This window comes from Maniola jurtina, chromosome 12 (assembly GCF_905333055.1).
Source record: "Maniola jurtina chromosome 12, ilManJurt1.1, whole genome shotgun sequence".
Lineage (NCBI taxonomy): Eukaryota > Metazoa > Arthropoda > Insecta > Lepidoptera > Nymphalidae > Maniola > Maniola jurtina.
The window spans coordinates 10,751,536-10,775,051 of NC_060040.1; the positions used below are offsets into that span (position 1 = coordinate 10,751,536).

Consider the following 23,516-nt stretch of genomic DNA (forward strand, 5'->3'; position numbering starts at 1 on the left):
TAATTTAGTAAATAAGAAATCATAGTCATTGTACTTAGTTTCGATTGTAAACTCGTACTTGCTTATAATTTATTGGATTTTGATTCTCTTCATAATTTCTATATTTATAGGTATATACCTATAAGTAGCTTGAACCTATTCATGTCGAATAAATAAATCCTATAATTTACAAAACAGGTATCTTATACCCACGTAATGCATATTATGAACTATTATGATTTATGACCAATAAAACTGAGTCAAAAAATATACTTCGTTGTTTATTTTGCAACACTTACTAATTCCTTCTTTTATTACTTCGATCTATCATCTGATCCAAAAAAACCCATTTCAGTGCTTTCCACTAACCACTTAATAAGGTATTCACAGCCACTTCTAGGTACCTACTCCGTTATTTGGTCGAAGGACCAAAGGCCCAATAAAGTACTTACTTAGATATACTTATATATAAATATTTTACGAGAAACTAAGTTTTCCTTAAAAGTGACTATGATTTTCAAACTAATTATTCAGTGAACAAATCTATACTATACTTAACTATTATGTAGATATATGGTGCCAATATTAAAATGCGGTACCTATGTACATTTGGGATTCTAACTTTGAACTAACGCTAAGTGTTCGGACTGGCAATATCTTAAGAAACGGCATATTAATTATCTATGCGATACCATAATATTATAAGCTTAATATAGTAGAGAGAGAGCCAGCGCGTGCTAGACCTTCGTTATTTTATAAAAGCTGAAAGTTTCTCTACGTATTGTCCCCAACACGGAAGAACGATCAGCAAATACAAAGTTCGGATTATGGTGGCTTTGGCAGATGACAGGTAAATAAGGGTTAAAAAATCCTACGTCAAAGTTTTCTTCGGAACCATTTCGGAACGCTATTAGAAATCACTTCGTGCATTGTCAGGCACTGAGGCTGACATCTATAGAGCGCACTTTGACTTTGCTTACTGTTAAAACGAGACAACGTTATATCGCTGGCGTAGATCTGTCTCGTTTAAGTCTGGTGTATCTGAATATAGGTATCGTGACAACCCCCTACGACGACGGTTGTCACGACTCTAAGGTTGAAATCTATAGAGCGCACTTTGACTTTGCTTAGACTTAAGTTTCAGTTAATACGAAATAGATTTATGCCAGCGGTATAACGCTGTCTCGTTTTAACAGTGTCTTAAGTCTGAGCAAAGTCAAAGTGCGCTCTATAGATCTTAGTCTAAGTGTCTGGTACTATCACAGAACAGTGAGTAGGTAGGTACATACTAGTTATTTTTAATGAAATACGGATGGTTTATTTCAAATACTTAGGTCTGCAACTCCTACAAAGCTTGTAAAAATAGATTCATTCTTCGAAGTCAGATGGGTCATTTTTCACGGTCAGATTCCACACCCAACTGTACATAGAGCAATAAGATTTATATTTAATACTGCTTGCTTTATTTTGCGAACTATATCTGAAATATAACGCAAGCATTATACTTAAATAAAATTTATTATAATATTAAGTCCGCAGCAAATTCGTATATAATAAAATACCTTTGTTGTTACTTATTTTTTTAGTTTTATTTGTGGCACCTGTAGAACACGACAAAGATGATCGTTTCTAGTCATGCTTTCGGCACGAAGCTATCAATGAAATAAATTACACTGCCAAAGTCACTACATAACAATTTTTGTTTGTACACTATGTTGAAGACTGGCGACATAAAATGTGCGTTTTAAGACTTAATTTTAAGCAATAAATATCACTTTGGCGAAGGAAAAGATCGTGAGACCCGCATGCCAGAGTTCTCCCTAATATTCTCAAAGGTGTTTGAAGTCTACCAATCCGCACCATGCCAGCACGGCACTCTATGGCCTAAGCCCCTGAAAGGAGATACGTGCTCAGTAGTGTGGCACGTACCTGAGGCATCAGGTCAGCTCAAGTTAGGTTATGATAAGAAAGGTAAATAAAAATCGGATTGGAGCAAATTAGTTGTTATATTTGCATGTTATTTACAAACAATAGATCTAGGAGTTGGAGTTGGGTCCACGACGACGGCCGAAGGTCTGGACAACATTAACGAATCTGTAACAAAGAAATAAATCATGTAATTAGATAGAAAAACTCATGATTTGACAGTAGCTGTAAGGCCGGATCGCAATAAGACTGAGATCTATAGAGCGCACTTTGACTGTGTTCAGACTTAAGACACTGCTAAAACGAGACAGCGTTATACCGCTGGCATAAATCTGTCTCGTTTTAACTGAAACTTTAGTCTAAGCAAAGTCAAAGTACAGTACAACCAAATTAATAATGCGCATAGAAATCTTCGTCACTGTTCGGCAACGGTCGTATGATACACATGATATTGACTCCTATTTGTTTATAACAAGGTGCAAAATGCAAGTGCATTGTTTAGGGCTCTTACGATTCAATGATTCGGAATACGACAATTAGCGAAGATCTGCATGCGCATTATTAATTTGGTTGTACTGTACGCTTTATAGTGCGCGCTGCACAGCCCAATGCTGCGCGTCGCGGCCTAGAGAATATTTTGACGCAGTTAGGCGCCATGCAGCTCCGCTGTAATGCGGTCCGGCGTAGAATCGTGAAATGGGCATGATAGATCGTGATTCTTGCGCGAGTCAACAGACAAAATAGTTGCCAAATGGCAGGCTGGTAAAACGCATATTGTGACTATTTGATCAAAATCCCAATTGTTGATATTTATCCATATTCATACTAATAATATCAATGCCAAAGTATGGGTGTCGTCTGTCTGCTAGATTAACACGGCCCTTCTGTTCAACCGATTTTGATGGGTATAAACTTAGCTTACATTAGGCTACTTTATGTCCCAGATAAACAGGCCGAGAAAGTCGCACCAAAAGGATTCAATTTTTGTTTACCTGTTTAAAATCCTTATAGTCGAAATTGTGGGCATCATCTTATATTGTATTAAAATGCCACCTACAGCTCACTTATTTTGATTGGTATGTCTAACTATGTAGTTTCTAAGTTTCTAATCCACACAAGGTCCTTCATCATCCTTCATTCATTTTCATAGCAGTTTCTTATCACAATAAAATTATTATTGTGAGTAGCACAATATATCAAAACTATTGTGATAGTTTTTATATGTACATAATATGTTATGTTATCAATTGATCCATACAAATATTATTAGCTTATCAGATATTAATACTATGGAAAAATAAATAAAACTATACCTTCTATTGTATTGGATCCTCCTCTTGGCACGGCCAGTCTTCTTCTTCTTCTTTTGCTGCTTTTCAACCTTTGGAGTCTGTCCTTTCACCTTACCTATAATTTAAACAATAATACCATAAACTGAATCTTTATCGAATTATTCAATTATAATTTATTATTGTCTACGAGAATAGGTTTTTAAGTTTCATGGGAACTTTTTAATTTTCTAGATTCATTCTAGATATGGTATCAAACAGACAGATAGATAAACACATTTTCCCATTTACAATATTAGTACGAATGTTATCTAACGTGCACTTAATTTGTGCAACACTGTAAAGTATTAAACTCATAAGAATCATAAAAAGCAGGTCAAACATGACCACTGAAAAAAAAAACATTGTTAGCAACTTCCTGCCGTCCCCACCAAACTACCCTGCATCGCTTATAAGAACAAAGCGCGAGAACCAACATCTACTAGAATCTCTGTTGTTTTAATGGTGCCATAAGTCATTTTTGAATGCTTCTTAAGAGTTGATTTTGTAAGTGAAGTTGTTTGTGTAAAACATGCGAATTCTTTTTGTGTTTATTTGGAGTTCATTTTTGTGTACTAAATTGGATTTCTTGATCAAACTTGTTTTTTAAGCAAATTCTAGTTCTGATTTCCAACAATGAGGGTAAAATAAGGATTTGAAATTTGAGTAGTCCACGCGGACGAAAACGCGGACTGGTATTATATAATAGAGAGATAGAAAACACAAGAGTAGGAGAGATATATGATCTAATTCTACTTCTTGTTTGTTTAATTATATAAAACATGATTGGATTAAACATTAGACATACTTTTGATCAACACACAAATTCATTTTTTAATGTCCCAATACAGTGCACAGCATTAAAATTCTTTAAAACAGGTCTTTTTTATTTGCAAGTTTTACATTGCATTGGTCCAATATTCAACTTTGCAATTTAATTTTATTTATTGAAACTTATTCAGATAATGTTTTGTTGTATTATAATGTTTCAATCACTTAAATGAAAAATATGCCCCCATATTTTATTACGTATTTTTTACATATTTATTAGTTCATCTTGCAATTTATTAGTCCTCAAAGGCTGGAATGAAAAAATAAAATTAACTTACCAGCACGAGCCAAAGAACCGTGCACTTTACCACCAAGCAGTGGCACTGTCAGGTCAAGTTCTGTGGAAGCCAGTTCAGACACGAGGATACCATCATCAAGTGGGGCGCCACACGCAGACAACGTGAAGTCCTCACCACCCACGTCTGAGAGTGCTCTTACACGGTCCTGGAATAGATAAAAAATTTATAAAAAAGCTTTTCAATACCTGACCAGAGTCATCAATGCATTGACAGCTCACTATTGAGTGTGGGTTTCCTCTCAGAATGGGTTTAGATAGATAGTCCACCATGCTGACCAAGTGCAGATTGGCAGGCTTCACACACATCTGAGAATATTATGGAGAACTCTGGAGCCAAGCAGGTTTCTTTAAAATATTCTCCTTCACTGTTAAAGCAAGTTATGTTATTGCTTAAATTCATATACTTCCAAAAAAGGAATGCCCAGGACTGAACCCTGTACACCCCGAATAGCAGACCAGTCTTAAACCATTAGACTATCAATGTTTTTTACAATGACAAAATAAGTGAACAAGTTACTTGTGATATTGACTTCAGTAGCAAACTTTGCTAGTAATAAGTGCAATCCTTCTAATTGGGTCTTCTAAGTTTAGTTTCATCAAGATCATAATCAGTAAAAATTACAGACCATATAACATGCACGAGTTTCTTTTCTGAACATTTTTGAAGCTTTGATTTTATGGATGTATATAATTATCATCTTACTTCACATACTTGTAAAACAGAAATATTGAGTTTCAGAAGTTACAGTTTATACTTTGAAGATAAATCTTCTGACTTTGACATAGGTACCTATCTTACCTGATGATAGCAAAGTAATAAATGCAATCCTTTAAACTGAATGATGCATGCTCTTATACTGAAGTGTGAAGGTGAACAAATTCAGAGAATAAGACTTAGAATCGCAATATAATAATAACTTATATTGATGCATGTATGTTATGAGATAACTGATAAGCCACTTATCTTGACTCTGCTGCATGACATCAAGACTACATTCTTTAAAGTTAGAAAATAGAATCTTTTATTTGTAAACAATGGGAAAACTGGCTGTTCTAATGTAAATCATGGAAACTTTGGAACTATGAAAAAAGTTTTGTGCTAGTGTCTCAGGAACAAGCTTTTAGGTTATGAGTACGTACGTTCAATCGCATAAATAAGTGTATTATTACCTTGATCTGAGCAATGGACTCCTCTCCATTGACATCAAGAATGTGGGTAGACTGTCCTCTGATGTGCAACTGCATCTTGAGGTTTCTGGAATAACACGCACAGCATGGTTGTGACTAAGAATCAATTAACTTTACATTTTTTTACCCTTATGAATTTGCAATTGATAAAAACTTACACACTCGATATACCTGAATAACGAATATTATTTTAACTGAAAATTTACCTTACTAAACCGCGTAAAACTCAGAAATAAATAATAAAATTTAACGTACTAACCTATTATCAGCCAATCTGACATACGAAAGAAACAAACATGGCGCAACGGGAAACGGATTTTATCTAGTTCGGATACTGATACTATACATCTTTCAATAGTCCAACCATAGAGTCGATCAGCGGAATATTGCAGTCACGGGTAACTTTAGAAACATGTCAAACATTGTGAGTCCACAATACAATGATTTTGTCAGATCAATAATGGTACCTATCTACGCGACAGGTCGAAATGGCAATCGGGGGAGACACCTCGCACACACAAAATTGGTTGAGATTTGATAGAGGCAAAGAGTATGTAATGAAGAGTGTGGAATTATGAACAGCTGCACGGAGGTCGGAGTCAGCTGATATGGAGATAGAATTCGCATTTTCTAGTAGTAATACCTCAATGATTTTCTATTCCAAACGAATACTATTCTTCTTTTGGGATAAAAACTAACTATCATTGATTGATCTAGAGCCTCAATTTTATGTATAATGCACAGACAAAAATTAAAACATGCACATAGGTAGGTCGTAAAAATATACCTACTGATTCTGACTTACAACAGCTTAGGTACCTACCTATAGTTTTGTTATAAGGTTATAATATCATGTACCTAACTAGTTATAGATTATAATTTTATTTTACTCAATAAAATCAAAATGAACAATAAAAATTGCAGGATTTATGGATCGTTATCGCGTGTCGTGCACGGTGCAGATTTATCGATTTTATTATAGGTACATTTGTAGAAGTGGTTTCAGATAAAATATGCTTGAGCGTATAAGCTCGTTTGTTGCGGTTTATGTTACCTACGTGCGTATACTTAAACTCACGTTTTGTCACACGCCCATCTCGTTCGCTGCTAAACTGACTGACCCATGGGTTCAAATTTCAATTTCAAAGATACCTGTTCTTTTTGAGAATAAACTGTTCCCTTAAACTGAGATTTTATATAGATTTTAGTGTTTTCATACAGCATGCAAATTATAATTATTCTAATTTTACAACTGGTTTGAGCGAACTAGGTGGTATGCTTCAAGTGTACGAAATACACGGGCCGTATGATAAAAACGTTAGTCTGAAAAGCCTTAAATATATTTTTTTAATCTTTAGATTAGAATCCTGACTCCCGAACGTAAATTAGAATCTTTATGTTGGTAATTCTGACATTACACATTTAGGCTCGTGATTGGATATTAAAAGCGGTTGACGACTTGGAAATTGGAAGCCGACGAAATGATCACATTGAATAAAAACTTGGTGAAAATATGAATTTACTTTCGGAGAGTTATTTATAATGAATGAATAAGGAAGAAACAGCTAGTGTCTGCAAATATCGAACATGCTGTCCAGACTACTTCGCCAGTTTCTGTTTTTCCTGGTACACTTTATTGTGAATATACTTGTTGCTGTTCAGAAAATATATTACCGATTATGTGATAAAAAGTCCATCTTACCTGATAATCAAGTAACGAAGAGAGAAGTGTTAATATTATTGAATAGTGTGCCAAAAATGAAGAAGAAACTGGAACATTTAGTGGTATTGGCAGATACAAATGTTCATTCCATGAGTGACTTGGCACTGCTGGTTATCTGGAGTCTTATTTTAGGAATTCCCTTCGTCAGTTTCCACGACATAACAGGTAAACAAGAGAACTGGTAGCTATACCTGCCTATTTGTTATTTATATCCACCTATTTGTTATTAGATGATGCAATATCAACTTCAACTTTAGACTAATATATTGCAATGTTACTTTAGTGAGATGAGTATTGTGTTTAAAGAAAGTTGAGTTGTGTAGTGAGTACTAATTTTATATAAATATTAATTTTTAAATATGAAACTTGTACAGGTCTAAATTTAAGATTTTTAATTTTACAGGTCGATTAAAGAAACACGAGGAAGACTTATTCATGGAAATAGAAAGTAAAAAGAAAGGTGTCCCAGGCTGCATTAAGTGGTCAAATAAGCCAGATTTAAATGGTTATACAAATGGCACCCGCGCAAACACAGTTCATATTAATATATTTTCACAAAGTGATGGGAGGCCGAAAATAGCAAAGTGTGTAAAACTTTTAGCCAAAGGTGATTTGAAAATTAGAGAGAGTTCTGAGGAATACACAGCGCAAGAATTTAATGAATCCCTCATACATTTATACCCTTCTATACCTGATCCAGAATTAGTCTTGTACACAGGACCTCTCTGCTCAACTTTTGGTCTTTTACCGTGGCACATAAGACTTACAGAATTTATACAATTGTCTGTTAACCATAATGTTAACATTAACAGCTATCTAGGGGCTATGTATAAGTATAATAAATGTGATCAAAGATTTGGCAAATAACTTTAATAATAATTAGAAATAAGACAGTAAATTGTTATGTACATTTATTTAGAGGTTGTATCTGTACATTGCTTAAAACATAAACGACTTGAAACCTTTCCACTATAATATATGTATATTACAGTAACTTAAAATAAGATTTTGGAAATCTTTATTCCACTTGACCTGCTGGATAGAATTGAGAGTTATTAATTATTTGATAATTAATTGTTTAGTAATTAATTAATAATTTTATAATAATCTAGTCCATAGCACAGAGATTCAATAAATACATTGTTTTTGTGTTTTGTAATGAATTTCTCTCAAGGTTCTCTCAATGTCATCTAAACTCGGACTTCAGATATTACACATGAGAATTAAATGCATTTTGTGGTGATACAAATTTTGGTATTATTGACAAACTAAATGAAGCCTATAACTTTGTTTGCGTGGTTAACTATACAAAAATCACATCCGCAATTTGCTCTGTTGCAATTTGATTGAAGGACCGACACACTTTCACATTTATAATATGCTGAGGTAGTAATGCATTTAGTTCTTTCATGTGTAATTTATTGTCACAGTACAATTACTCATGATACAGTGGACCCCCGATGATCCGGCCCCTGTCTAATCCGGCACCCCCTGTAATCCGACATGTCTATTATTATTGAATTTACTAAATTTGACATACATAGTGAAGTATGATTTGTACTTCAGAGTATGTATGACATATAGATTCTTATCATTGGATTTGTAATTTGTCGGATTACAAGGTACTCTTTTGTAAAAAAATCCGGACTATAGGGAGTCTTAGGCAGTACTCTATAATCCGACAAATTCGATAGTCCGACAATGTCCTGCAAAATGTTTGTCAGATTACCGGGGGTCCACTGTAGTTAACTTTATTTATTGAATGATGTAAATTGTAGATATATGTGTACAAATATGAAATATAAGTTAATATGCTTAATTTTGTTTTCCATTGTACCTATTTTTTTATTTGACTACCTGCAAGTTTAGCCTTTGACTGTGATCTTACCTGGTGACAAGCAATAATGCAGTTCTAAGATGGAAGCAGGCTAACTTGGCAGGGGTATATTTGCAACTACCTCCTATATTTGCAATATTTGGCTTAGCAATTTTATAAAACTAATAGGTACCATATGAATATGATAGGTACTACTTATTACCAATTTTTACATATCTTATTCAAGCTTAAACTATTTTGATTTTGCTGCAATATTTAAACTTTATTTTCTCAGTAGTTAAGATTAATTTTCCATAGCCAAAAATTTGTATATTACTGACGCGACCTTTAGTCCAGTTTTAACCCATCCCAACCTAGGTCATTGCCGTTCCCAAGATGCTGTAATGGCAAGCTCATATCAGAAAGCACTGATTAACAGACCCCTCAGTAGGTGGATAGACATCACAGATCACTAATTATACAGACAAAAGAAATTGCAGAGAGCCGCTGAATTCAGGCGGTGCAAGACCGTGGCATGTGGAAGTCTACAGGAGATCTTTGTTTAGCAGTGAGCGTCCAAAGATTGACGTCGACGAAAGCCAGTGCAATAAGACTGCTGTCTTAAGGAATCCATGCTTGGTATTATGAATGCGAAAGTGGCTATCTGCTAGCTTTTTCTGGCCTATGCTGTTTGGTACAGGAGATGCTTCAGGGAAGGACTGGCTACTTTTGGCCCCAGAAAATCAGAGAAGAGTTCCCACAGGTTTTTTTTAATGCCACACATCTATTTGGTACAGAGATAGCTCGTATCCTGAAGACGGACATAGATGATTTATTTTATCACCGAAAATTAAAGCGTCCCCAAGGGATTTTCAAAAACCTGAATTCATGTAGACGAACCGCGGGCATCCTCTATTTCCCAATAAAAAGTTCTTCGAGAGGTAGAAATTTTTCTTTCGCGATATTTTTATCACTTCCCTGGCGCAGTGAGAGATCCTGGTAGGGGCAATTTGTATTTTCTAAATTGTCTCTGGTATGGTGCATGGCTTCGGCTGTATCTAGTTACCACGATGAATCAATCATGTATATTTGTTTAGATAATAATAGATTGACGATCACCCTGGTGGAGTGGTAATTGCTGTGGTCATATAAGTGGGAGGTCCTGGGTTCGATTCCGGGCAGGAGCAATTTGGGAATTAGTGATTTTTAAATTGTCTTTGGTCTGGTCTGATGGGAGGCTTCGACCGTGACTACTTACCACCCTAACGGCATAGCCGTGCTGCCAAGCGAATTAGCGTTCCGGTACGATGCCGTGTAGAAACCGATCAGGGGATGGGTTTAATGAATCTGCCATACCTTTTCGACATTAGCCCGCTTCCATCTTAGACTGCATCATTACTTACCGTAGGGTGTCGCAGTCAAGGGCTAAGATTTTTCAGAATTAAACCGTGCTTTTTCCTACCTCATCTCAGAAACTGTTACCATATAACTGCAATTTCATAGACAAGGTTTGCGTTCAAAATTAAAATAATAATAAATCAGAGTAATAATTTTATTTGAATTATTACATACCAATTGCAAATAAAATATGGATAAAACACTATTTACATTTGAAGCAATCTCTACAGCCACCAGAACCTGCAAGAATAAAGAACACTAATTTATCACAGTCCTTTGATATATTTATAACATCATTATCATAGCAGATTATGTTTATTATAAATGAATAATAAAATTAATTGAAGTGATTTTGTTATTGAGGTTTACTTTAAACCCATCAATTTTCCTCTTCAATATAATTTTTAGAAGGATAAACTTAATTGTGTTTGACATTTACTTGGAAGACAAATTATTTATCAATTGATAAGGGTCGATAGCATTTTTGTCACATGAGGGTAGACAAATTAAAAATGGAAATAAAAATACCACCTGCGCAACTGGTAACCTGGTGTTCATCTGCGATGGCGGGAATAGCTGTCGTGGCGGTCGTCCCTAGAGCGCTCATACCTATCGTACTTGTCGTAGTCTCGCGACCTATCGTAAGACCTATCCCTCTTGAAACTATCCCTATCGTAAGATCTCCTATCCCGCCTACGAGATCTCTCTTCGGATCGATCTCTACTTCTCCGTCGTCCCGATCGCGATTCGTAACTAATCGAACGCGATCTTTTGGAACGTTTCCTCGGTTTCTCGTCGTCTGATGCGTCCCTATACTTGTCCTTGTGTGATCTTTCGTAGTCCCTACTTCTAGATTTATGTTTGTCGTAGTAATCGTCTCTTTTTCTGGATCTCGATTTTTCAGACTTCTCGAACTCGTCCTGATGTTTTGACTTTGAGTAATCTTTTTCGTTTGATTTGTGTGATTTGTCTTTTTTATTCTTCTTTGACTTCTTTTGGGACTCGCTCGAGCTAGTGCTCCTACGTTTGCGTTTCTTGGGGCGACTGTTCTCAACTTTGACTTGGGGATCACTTTCCGACGATGATTCACTAGAACTAGACGAAGAATCATCTTCGGAATCACTAGAACTTGAGTTGGAACTGTCTTTGCTTGATTTGCTGGGTTTTTGGGGGCTTGGAGTTTTATCGTGTTTGTTGTTTCGTTTTGGTTTCTCTTCGGGAATCGGAATCGCCTCCAAATTTTTGGAACCATCTACTTTATCAGTGCCTTTATGATTGTTTCTTTTATCTTTTGAATGGCGACGTTCAGGTTTTTTCTCAGGTGTATCACTGTCAATCGGCGGTGGTGTCGCTGAAGATCCTGAAAGAATAATAACTATGAAGTAATTAATTAATTTTCTCACACTTTGCTGTTAAATATCTACTTATAGCTAGTAGGTATAAATCGGTAGAAATGTATAGTGTGCGAAGGCTATTATTCTCGCAATATTGTGAGATAATATAAAATCCTATGTAACCAAAATCAGAAGTTCAAACGTTGCTTGGTGAAGAATATACCTAATTAATAAAAAAATAGCTTTTATTGCTCCGATAGATTAACTTTTTCATCGTGAGTGTATTTATAAACATACGACATTCAACTTACGAGACTGCCTGGGTCGGTCGGGCGTGACGTCGGCCGGCGTCGCAGGCTCCTCTCCACTCTCGCGCAGCTCGGCGCGCCGCACCTCGGCCTCTATGTCACGCGAGGTCCGCTCGAACTCCTGTCTCTTGCGCCTTATGATGTCCTGATAAAATGACAAAGGTGTTTCGATTCTAACTAAACCCCCTGTCACACACTCGTGGCATGGGACTAAACCCCCTGCCACACACTCGTGGCATGGGACTAAACCCCCTGCCATACACTTGTGGCATGGGAAGTCTCTTTGGGAAGAAGAACTCGAGGAAAGGAGGCAGAGACGTACTCTGGCAACAATACTCGTATGCACGTCATGCTTCCTCGTTTTCTATTCTGTTATCTATTTAGATTATTTAGTTTTCGGTTTTTTGAGCGCGAGTCAAAGGACTAGCAATATGAGATATTGAATTCATATGCTAAGGGCTGCTTCACAATATAATAATTTCATGTTGCTCATAGGAAAACTTACGATGTGTAGAAGCCCGAAAGTAGAAATATACATATAGGTACGCGACAGGTTGAGTTGGCAATCCGGTGGGGACGCCCCACACACCCACACGTCACCCACATTATCCCGCACCGGGTTAGCGCGAGGGGTGTCCCCCCGCCTCATTCCCTGATTGCCATCTCGACCTCTCACGTACTTGCAATGTTCACAAAGCGCAATCGTATTATGAAGGTGTGCTCCATGTAAAAGCTTGGGATTTTTTTTATACTAATAGAGGAACTCAAAAATTATTACAGTACTGCCACTTTTAGAAGGTACGCCGATGTACTTGCGCAGAAATCTTATTTTTGACTGGCGTGAAAATATGTCAGTCCGTCTGCTATTGATTGTTGCCTATGCGCCATGTTGTGTGCGCGCGAATTATGAGCGAGATAGCACGAGTGTCTATTGTTCTTATGTTTAAAATCTTAACAGGACTTCGTCGTTGCTGGCGCGCGTGCTGTGCTTGTTTGGAGTGTTTTTTTTTTTGTTAAGAGTGGCTGGTTTTTGTGTTAGTTGGTGTTTTTTGGTGGTGGAACTGACTGGGAAGCGCTCTAAAGGGGCGCCGCGCGTATGTCGGCGGGCGCCGGCGCAGACGAAGTCCATACTTGTATAAATTCAATAACTTGAAAATATCACAAACTTGACATTGGCTAATCAGAGTAAAGCCAGATTTAAAGAAAAAAAAAAATCTTAACATATTTGTGTTCATTCGGTTTTAGTCGCCGTTGAGTTAAGCTTTTCTGCGCTAATGAATTTTGCCGATGCGACTTATGTAAGCCAATATATTTTTTTCATGTTTCTAGGATTCATGACTCTGTTCAGCTAAAACACTGAACCAGCTCAATTTTGTTAATTTGAGATGACTCAATATTATAAAAGCATAATTAGTAATGCACATTTTATCAGTTAATAATATAGTTTATCAGTATCCAGTTGACAAACTTTGATGTAATTGTAATCAGTGCAATGATAACAATCCTTTCAAATGGCTCACTGATAAATATGACTCCAATCGTATAATAAAACTAATAAACTGAGTACTGTTTCTTTACTTATCAATACAATGAATTCTTGACTCACTTTCTGACTCATCAACCGCCAACCTAACAAACCCTTGGATCTAGAAAGTTGAAATTTTGCACACAGATTCCCTTTATAATGTAGACAAAGAATCCTTAGGCCGGATTTTTTAAAATTCCCACGGGATAGGGAATAAAAAGGATATACATTTTCGATTTATGACTGAAGCGAGAACTGAAAAAGCAAAGCGTGGCGCGTCAGCTATAATAGTTATAACTGCCGAACTCTATCCCCTGATGATGGTAATGAGTAGTGATGATAGTCAGCTGTAACTGCTGGCCGCCAAGGTTAAGGAGCCAAGGGCTCGTCTAAGTAATATCACTTGCTTTAATAGTGAAGAAAAACATCGTGAGGAAAACTGTGTGCCAGCCAGATAGTTCGCCATTGTGAGGTCTGCCAAACCGCGCTTGGCTAGCGTGTGGATGGTCTTACCCTTCTTATTCTGAGAGTAAACTAGTTGCCCAGTACTGAGCTGTACTAATGGTTGATGATTAAATGATTTATTTGTGATTTATTTCTTAAAATTGGTCTTTTTACAAATTGTGACGAGCGGCCCTTAATAAAGTTTGCGAAACCTAGGCTGTATCTCAGGGTCCCCGCTCTTCCTCCTCCGTCATTCACAAACAAATAGTTATTTTAAACAAAAACAAAATTTAGAAAACAAAATTTTTAATATGCGTATGTGCATGTATTGTGTTCAACATTACTAACTGTACTAACACTACTCAGTACTCATCACCATCATCAACCTCGCGTTGATGATGGTGCTGTTGCTGGTCGTTGATGTCGTTGCGCATCACAACAACATCAACGACCGACATTTGACGGTGAAGAATAAACATCATGAGGAAAACTACATGTTTGAGAATTTTCCATAATGTTCTCTAGGTGTATGAGGTCTGCTAATCCGCACTTGCCCAGTGTGCCGGTCGGCGAGGGGTTGATTATGGTGATGAGTAGTGTTGGTGATAGTCACCTGCAGCTGCTGGTCGCTGAGGTCGTTGGGCTCGTCGTCGCTGTCGTCGCTGCTCTCGTACGCGCCCAGCCCTGCGCACACAATAACCGTCAACATTGACCCCGTAAACACCTATATTCATTGCAAGTATTACCTTTACCATCCATTTATTATATTTTGTTTTTATATGGATTTTAAGTGTTTATTTTATGATCAGGTAAACACATCATTGCTAATAAAGAATTATCTTTTTCACATTAGTTTTTGTATGGATTTAACATATTCCTTTAATCATTATATTTTTCTTCTGAACATTTCAACAGATATTTATATTTGTATAGGCATATAATTAGTTATTTTCAATAAATCATTGTAACTTTATAAAATTACATTCAATAATAGCAAGTATTCCTAAAATCTGGGGTAAAGTAAATTAATAAATTAATTATAACAATTCGTTTAATCATTAAATGAAACCTGTAATAAAGAGTCTTACCAAAATTGTTTTCCATTAAGCCAATTTGTTCAATACTAAAACAATATTGATGGCGTTAAGCTGAAAAAGGCACAGAGAAAATGTACATGGTGGTTCGTTTAAAATTAAATAAAAATAAATTCAATAGCAAGATATAATATTTTCAATGTTACAACTTATCTCGCATTTTAATCTTCGAAACTTTGTATTTTAATTTAAGGAAAAGTTATCCCATTGATAAACTAACATATAAATTACTTCAATAAAAATAAATTAATATCATAGAAGTAATTTCATGGCGACAGTAACTTTCACGAAGTCTTAAAAATATCGAGATAATTTACAACACGTCAATCGTTGGAGCATAATAGCTTAAAACTTTTATGTGCAAACATTGTAAAACCACCATATACACGATTTAAGTATCTGGCACACTCATTAATCATTACTTTTGAAAGTCTTTTAAAGTGATTTTGATTATTTTTGTGTTTTTTCTTAATATGTTATATCTTCTACAGTCTCTACAGTCAGCACGAGGCGGCCATAAATTATGTAAACATGGCTAGACACTGTAAATATAGACTAGCGCTTGGCTGCAATCTGACCTGCTGGAAAGTGATGGTGTAGTCTAAGATGAAGCGCGCTTGCCTAGAAGATGCCTATACACTCTTGACTTGAAGGTACCCATATTTGACTTGAAGGTTTGTAGAAGAAAACTGATGCTGGAAGGGCGTTCTAAATCCTAGCGGTTCGAATTAGGCCACAATGCTATAGAAGACTTCGCTTCAATAACGTTTCTTCAAAGTTGTGACATTACCGAGTGTGCGAGATACTTGCGTAGTGTAAGTCAAAGGAGCACTCACCGAGCCCGGAGGCGATGGACGCGAGAGCCTTGGACTTGCTCGCCTTCATAGCGTTGAGTCGCGACGCTTTTACCATATAAATAAAACCAACATTAATAACACACTACATGTATTTGCTCGACATCTGAAAGAAGACTCGGTCATTATACATATCACATACACGTTACACGTCACCACTAGTGCACTAAGTAAGTCTGAGGCCTGTCCCGGGCTGTGGGCCAGGCTAGTAGTACCTTGAGCGGCGATATACCGCGTGAGTTCCTCCTGGCTCACCGCGCGCACCTCGCCGTCCGTCACTTCCAGCAGGATTTCCGTCAGCGAGCGACGGACGGCCAGCATCTGCGGACCAATGGAAACAAACCTCTTACCTCTATCACAGAAACTTTAGGTACTAAAGGCTCACTTCAAAGGCGTTTAAATAAATATCAACTCCTGTTACGATGCAATAAGGTTCAATTCACTGCGGCTATAAATTAACAAGCGCTTTAGTTTCTAACGACTCATCTCTTATAAGTCTCACGTGGGAGCCGTCGGGAAAGCGCCGGCGCGGGTATATTTCTCAGGTCATATTGTGATCAAAGTGATTGGCATACATATAGTCATAAAAATTTAATGTTCAATCCATTTAAAGTTCACTGATAATGTTAGAATGGGCGCGGGGGGCGCCACCAGCTCCTCCGCATCGTCCCCAACGTTACAAGCTACTCCACTATACACACCACTTCCTGCATGATCTCCTACCTGCTTTTGTTCCCGAGCGGCGCGGGTTCGGGCTCCTCCAGTGGTTCCTCACTGATGATGGGCGCGGGAGGCGCCACCGGCTCCTCCACATCGTCCCCAACGTTACAAGCTACTCCACTATACACACCACTTCCTGCATGATCTCCTACCTGCTTTTGTTCCCGAGCGGCGCGGGTTCGGGCTCCTCCACTGGTTCCTCACTGATGATGGGAGCGGGGGGCGCCACCGGCTCCTCCACATCGTCCCCAACGTTACAAGCTACTCCACTATACACACCACTTCCTGCATGATCTCCTCCCTGGTCTTGTTCCCGAGCGGCGCGGGTTCAGGCTCCTCCACTGGTTCTTCACTGATGATGGGCGCGGGGGGCACCACCGGCTCCTCCGCTGCAGCGTCCTCCAGCTCCGAATCCGAAGACTCCGACTCCTGGAACAAAGAGTAAATAATGAAATCCTAAATGGAATACTACTGCGATGTTGTTAAATATGATTGAAAATTATGCTATTATGCTACAAGATTTATTGCTATTGATAATAAAAAGAAAACACACCCACGACAAACTAGCCGGGTGGCTGAGTTTGTTTTGGGCTCTTCTCAGACCTAGGTGCGTTTGGAACCCACGTAGCTTTAGTTTTAAGTTTGCACAATTAATTATCACCACTGTATCATCTCACAAATCTTAACAATTCTGACCATCATAAAAAAAAGATTCTGACGAATTGAGAACCTTCTCCTTTTTTGAAGTCGGTTAAAAAGGAGGACAATAGTACCTACTTTGAATAAATGATTTTGAGTCTTATTGCAGTTAATATTCGATTGCGATATATCGTCATAATATTCAATTGCGATATGTCGTCATATTGGATTGCGATATGTTGTCATATTCGATTGCGATATGTCATAATAGAAAAGTTTAGTTGACAGTGAGTGACATACAAATTTGCTCTTCGCCGGCAAGGCAGGCTCGCCGCCGGCCGCCGCCTTGAGCCGCGCGAGCTGCTCTTCCTCCAGTCTCTTCTTCTCCTGCTCCGCGAGCGCACGCGCCCTCAGCTCCTCTTCCCGCTCTATTGCCTTCTGTTTCTCGCGTTCCATTTTTTCTAGACCTAGACAAAGATTAAAATATTATTGAGATTAGCTATTTCAAAAAGACAGACATTGTGAGTGTTCATACGATGCAGCAAGCGCACGGTATCCGCTGTATTGTACTGTCTTTTATTCTTCTGTCCTGTTTTTTCCTGCTCTTAAAGGACTTAGTGTGGTCATTGAAAGTGCGCTGACAAGGTGCATCCATACATTCGGCCGGTGTGGGAACTCTTTGATTTCCCGGGATATAAAGTTGCCTATGTAAATTACCGTGATGGTTAGGATTCCCGAGGTAGCTTGACCTCTGTAAAATCAGCTAAACGGATGGGCCTTTAAGAACTCTTTGGTTTTCCGGGATAAAAGTATAAAGTCCTTCTCCAGGATGTAAGCTAGCTCTGTAACAAATTTCATCCAAATAGATTCAACTGTTGGGCCGTGAAAAGCTAGCAGACCGACAGACAGACAGACACACTTCGGCATTTATAATATTAAGTATGGATGAAGAGTAGATTATTCATTTACCTTCTCTTATCCAGGCGGGCAGTTGCCGGCGCTTGGCCGCGTCGATGGTGGGCGTGGCGACGGGCGCGGGCACCGCCACCGGCTCTATCACTGGCGGAGGGATCATGAGGGGCTTTTCCCTGAAAACAAATATAAAAAACTGGTCAAGTGCATTTCAGAATAGGCAAGGTCGCTTAGCCATGCTATTTTTTTAATAGCGAGCGAACAAGCAGTTTTTTTGGACTCTCACTTTTCTTGCTCAGGAGGTATCCTCAAATATTTGCCGAAGCTTTCCCCTGAACAGTTTCTAATAAGACAATGAACCCCCCTTCTCACAAACAGGACACACTGGAGATTCTTGCCTAGCTGTCACTCCCACAGGGCATCCTGGAGGTCCCCCTCCACCTGAATTCCAGATATATATATACAGGGTGGTCAAAAAGTCGTGGATCAAACGAAATAGGGAGATAGAGGAGGTCATTTCTAGCAAAAAAAATTTCTACAGCATGGACATATTTAAATTGCCCTAAGAGTTATGAATATTTTTGGGTTTTTTAACAAAATACCAGATTCTCTTACAATTAGACCAATTAAAAAAAAATGAGATAAAAAACAATAAAACAAACGATGCTGTGTCATTACTAGATAATGTATCAGCACTACAAACCTTCTATTGAGGCTCTGGCTACCAAATTACAAGAGCAATTAATTTTTTTCCAAAACTTTTAAAGCGTTACCAAAAATTAAATGTCACTTTAAAAGCGCACTGTGAAAAAAAAATGTACTACGGTAAAGTGACCCTGTATCAGAAAAACTTGCTGATTTAATGCCAATTTAAATGAGGTATAACACATTATTCTTTGTTTCGTAATTCTGGTATTATAATGGTTTTTTCATATCAAGGTGCAAATTTCAGTAGATTAGTTTACTTCAAAATAATTTTGAAGATTATCATGCTGCTAGTTAAACTGCTAGTTTTTGTACGTTGGAATGTTAGAAACATCAATATGCTTGTCATACTTAAAATTTGTGAAAAGAACAGAAACTCTTCACTACATCCACGTGCCAGAACTACCCAGAACGCCCGTCTTGCAAGTAGTTCATCTTTTCTAGGAAACAAAAGGATAAAGAAACTATGCCTCTCGTTCACACTAATCATCCTTTCTATTTGCATTGTTGGAATAAGGAAGGATGTGAAAGAGAGGCATAGTTTTTTATCCTTTTGTTTTCTAGAAAAGAGGGCGTTCTGGGTAGTTCTGGTATGTGGTGGTAGTGAAGAGTTTCTGTTCTTTTCACAAATTTTAAGTGTGATAAACACAGTGATGTTTCTAGCATTCCAACGTACAAAAAACTAGCAGTTTAACTAGCAGCATGATAATCTTCAAAATTATTTTGAATTAAACTAATCTACTGAAATTTGCACCTTGGTATGAAAAAACGATTATAATACCAGAATTACGAAACAAAGAATAATGTGTTATACCTCATTTAAATTGGCATTAAATCAGCAAGTTTTTCTGATTCAGGGTCACTTTACCGTAGTACATTTTTTTTTCACAGTGCACTTTTAAAGTGACATTTAATTTTTGGTAACGCTTTAAAAGTTTTAGAAAAAAAATAATTGCTCTTGTAATTTGGTAGCCAGAGCCTCAATAGAAGGTTTGTAGTGCTGATACATTATCTAGTAATGACACAGCATCGTTTGTTTTATTGTTTTTTATCTCATTTTTTTTTTAATTGGTCTAATTGTAAGAGAATCTGGTATTTTGTTAAAAAACCCAAAAATATTCATAACTCTTAGGGCAATTTAAATATGTCCATGCTGTAGAATTTTTTTTTGCTAAAAATGACCTCCTCTATCTCCCTATTTCGTTTGATCCACGACTTTTTGACCACCCTGTATATATATAATACAGACTGCCGACAGGAACAGCATCAGCTTCTTGACTAGGATGTTTTCCCTCCTCTGGGTGAGAGGCAGAACACCTATAGTATTGGATGTACCTTGGTGGTCTACTTCTGCTGGACTTGCTATCTCTGTTTTTGCTCTTGGAGCGGCGGTCGCGACTCCTGCTGCTGCCGCGGCTGCTCTGGTCGGCTTGCGGCGCCGTCCAGTAGCCGTGCTGGAATGTGGGCGCGGGCGTCGAGCCTGTCGAGTATCTGGAAGATTCAACATTTCTCTTTATTGCTACAACTTTTTGCTGCAAATAAAAAAAAAGGTTAGTCCAGTGTAGGGGTTATTGACTGTGACTTCATCTGCGTGGATTTTGGCTTTCAAACTTCTCATGGGAACTCACTGATTTTTTGGGATAATAAGTAGCCTACGTTCAACCCCAGGATGTAAGCTAACTCTGTACCAAATTTCATCAAAATCTGTTACACTGTTGGACAGTGAGAAGCTACCAGACAGACACACTTTCGCATTTATAATATGGATTGTTAATGAAATAATTTCAAGTTGTCAAACATCTTCAGTAGTTTTGCTCAAAACTCTATTTTGTTTATAGTGCATACGTTTTGAGAAATCACTCGCCATATCTCTGCACTGTGTCAACTGTCATGTCAAAAGTATAGTTTACCCTTAGATTAAAATCTCATTGTTGAGAATATAATAGTATTTCTAGTAAGTACAATGGGTTCCCAGAGTCATCTACATACTTTTCCCTGCACATCAACTAGTCAGTCAGGCTTTGTTTCAATTAAATTGGTAGATTATTACTTACCCAGGCATAGGAGCAGAGTTATCTGAGGAAAACCCATCCATCATTGGAGGCATGCTCATTGATGCATCACCAGTCATCTTTGGGTCTCCTGGTCCACTATTGGGCCAACCCCAGCCTGAAAAAGTTTTAATTCTAATATAAATCCTGCAAATCTAATAAAAGAACACTGACAAGTATCAGTTGCAAATACAATGGCAAATGTTCCATATATTAGGATAGGGATTAAAACTCATTTGATATAGTAATATATTTCCTTAAAAACTATTACTATGAGTGGCAGTTACTACTTTGTCTGCTTAATTGTTTACTTTTAATAGTTAGGTATTGTAATCATATTATGTTGAAGATTTTCAGTGCTATTTGCATTGCAAACTTTAGTTTAGTTTGTTTGGTTTGCTTCTTAACATATAAAATCTAATTATCATCATTATTGACTGATAGATTTTTACTGCTGGACATAGGTCTCTTGGAGGGACCTCCACATGCCAAAGGTTTGTGCCACCTGAATCCAGTCTAATCTATGAATTTGTAGGGACTTCAAAATGCTAGTCTTATGCAGCCTGAATCCAGTATAATCTAACAAAATATGTCATTTCATAAGACATCTAAAAATAAAAGTAAAATAAACCTCTGATACCAAAACCTGTTTCATAGTTTATCGTATTGCAGATGCAGACATTTAGATATCAAGGTTAATTGTTGTTAACACCAACTCAATGCCATAGAAGACACTTCATATATTATTTCATACAGAATAAACCAATTTATTGAAACATGAGAAAGTCGTATTGCAAAATAAGAAAGCCTGGTCAATTCCTTATCATGTACTTTGTTCGCCTTTTTAGATAATGTACTTGAATAGGTTATAAAGCTCTTCTGAACATTTAGTTCCTTACCCCATTGATTCCAGGTACCAGTACCCCATGAGTTAGAAGAAGCGTTCCACTCAGAGTTGCCGGCATTCGGCGACTCACAGTTGGTCTCTGGGTTTTCAACCTCCATCGGTGCTTCGCCTTCTTCTTCGGGCTTCGGAGGCGGCGGAGCCACTATGGCCGCAGCCTCCTTCATAGCGATCCATTGTTGCGCTAATGCAGCCCAGTCCACCTGGCTTGAATCCACATTCTGATACGCAGTGGGATTTAAAGCCCACTGCGTAGGATATGAAGAGTTTGCGGCATCTTTTCCGGAGAACATGATGGCGAACTGTTTATAACAAGTTCCACTTATAACTAAACGAATAGCATATTTAACATTAGCTTATAGTTAGAAAAAACATTATTGACGTAATTATTGTTTAAAATAGGCTTGCTAAAATAAAAAATTTCATTGAACCACAGCCACCTGCCACATTTTTTTGCAATTTGCAAAGTTTTTTTTTAAAGAAACCATAGACTAGGCAGAGTTATAGACCATAGAGTAAAATCAAGATTTTATTTAGCTTGTCTGGATTCTAGTCTTTTTGTTTTGTTGCTGTGAACAAGCTATTTAGCACTAGATGGCGATTGTTTATATTTTTGCTATTGATTACTAGTTGGAGCAACAAGCCATTAAATTAAATGATTAATTTTGAATTTAAACTTTTTGGTTCTCTGTTAATTTACTCCTAGATGGCACTTTTCAACATTTTTGCTATTCACTACTAGATGGCGTGTGCCTAGAGCTATTGCTTTTTTGGAAGTATTATTTTCAATGCGTCTTATGCAGCGCTCCTTTAGACTTGTTAGCTCAATAAATACATAAGCTACTCAGCGGTAGATGGTGCTGATAGTTTTAATCATAGATTAGTTTTTAATTTTAATTGTCTAGTCCAGGGGTCTCCAAACTTTGGAGCCTTAGGGGCAGGGCCATAATGATTTTGTCAGTATGTTCCAAGGGCCAAAACAGTTTTAATTTTTCTGCCCTTAATTTATATTTCTAGCTAGACTATTCGCAATATGCGCGACCTAAGCAAATATACGTTTTTTTTTTTTGCATTTCAACTACTTACTTCACTTACCTTCTTAACGTTATTTACTAGTTATTATAATATGCTTAAGCTTAGACACTTAAGTTTTGAGCGTCATCGTTTCTGTGGATAAGTTTTACCTTGCAAGTAAATAAAACCGAGTAGGTAATCGTGTTTTCTTCTTCAACTTATCACAGCAATTTTTTTTTTACAATAGTAACAACAGTAAGAAATTGGCTAAGATAACTATATATACCAAGTGGGTTATCATATGAAAGGGCTTTACTTGTACATCCTAAAACAGATTTTTATTTATTTTTTTGCACAATAGTTTTTGATTTATCATGCAAAATGTCGGAAAAAATATCCGAGCACGGAACCCTCGGTGCGCGAGTCTGATTCGAACTTGGCCGGTTTTTTGAAGTCGATTAAAAATGAACATCGATAAGGAGCGCGCAATAATTATATTATTGACAAAGTGCAATCATGCCCAGT

The 23,516-nt window shown here is 37.4% G+C and overlaps 2 protein-coding genes across 3 annotated transcripts; one reads left to right on the forward strand and one right to left on the reverse strand.

Moving 5' to 3' along the window:
- Positions 1–1,966: 1,966 nt before the first annotated feature.
- On the reverse strand, positions 1,967–22,453 carry LOC123870345 (arginine/serine-rich protein PNISR-like). 2 transcript variants are annotated; one of them, XM_045913604.1, is made up of 16 exons: positions 21,973–22,439; positions 21,077–21,191; positions 20,358–20,513; positions 18,375–18,493; positions 17,706–17,872; positions 17,046–17,195; positions 16,262–16,367; positions 16,029–16,094; positions 14,712–14,782; positions 12,133–12,274; positions 11,065–11,847; positions 7,225–7,252; positions 5,533–5,617; positions 4,343–4,508; positions 3,219–3,312; positions 1,967–2,073 (listed from the first exon to the last, which is right to left on the reverse strand). In XM_045913604.1, the coding sequence occupies exons 1-16, from the start codon at positions 22,268–22,270 to the stop codon at positions 2,016–2,018; spliced, it is 2,604 nt and encodes an 867-aa protein (XP_045769560.1). In that variant the 5' UTR covers positions 22,271–22,439; the 3' UTR covers positions 1,967–2,015. The 2 variants fall into 2 exon arrangements, with proteins under 2 accessions (XP_045769560.1, XP_045769558.1); XM_045913602.1 differs by lacking the exons at positions 1,967–2,073; positions 3,219–3,312; positions 4,343–4,508; positions 5,533–5,617; positions 7,225–7,252 and adding an exon at positions 10,628–10,727 and having other exon boundaries at positions 11,019–11,847; positions 21,973–22,453.
- LOC123870347 (dehydrodolichyl diphosphate synthase complex subunit NUS1) lies at positions 6,939–8,421 on the forward strand. Its single transcript, XM_045913608.1, has 2 exons — positions 6,939–7,438; positions 7,677–8,421. Exons 1-2 carry the CDS (start codon positions 7,138–7,140, stop codon positions 8,138–8,140), a joined length of 765 nt encoding a protein of 254 aa, XP_045769564.1. The 5' UTR covers positions 6,939–7,137; the 3' UTR covers positions 8,141–8,421.
- Positions 22,454–23,516: the final 1,063 nt, after the last annotated feature.

Excerpts from the sequence above, each read along its gene's own strand:
- LOC123870347 (XM_045913608.1), top strand. The coding sequence starts at position 7,138 with ATGCTGTCCAGACTACTTCGCCAGTTTCTGTTTTTCCTGGTACACTTT. Across the intron at positions 7,439-7,676 it reads CAGTTTCCACGACATAACAG|GTCGATTAAAGAAACACGAG; the intron begins GTAAACAAGAGA and ends TTAATTTTACAG.
- LOC123870345 (XM_045913604.1), bottom strand. The coding sequence starts at position 22,270 with ATGTTCTCCGGAAAAGATGCCGCAAACTCTTCATATCCTACGCAGTGG. Across the intron at positions 18,494-20,357 it reads AGCAGAAGTAGACCACCAAG|GGAAAAGCCCCTCATGATCC; the intron begins GTACATCCAATA and ends ATTTGTTTTCAG. Across the intron at positions 12,275-14,711 it reads TCAGCGACCAGCAGCTGCAG|GACATCATAAGGCGCAAGAG; the intron begins GTGACTATCACC and ends TCATTTTATCAG.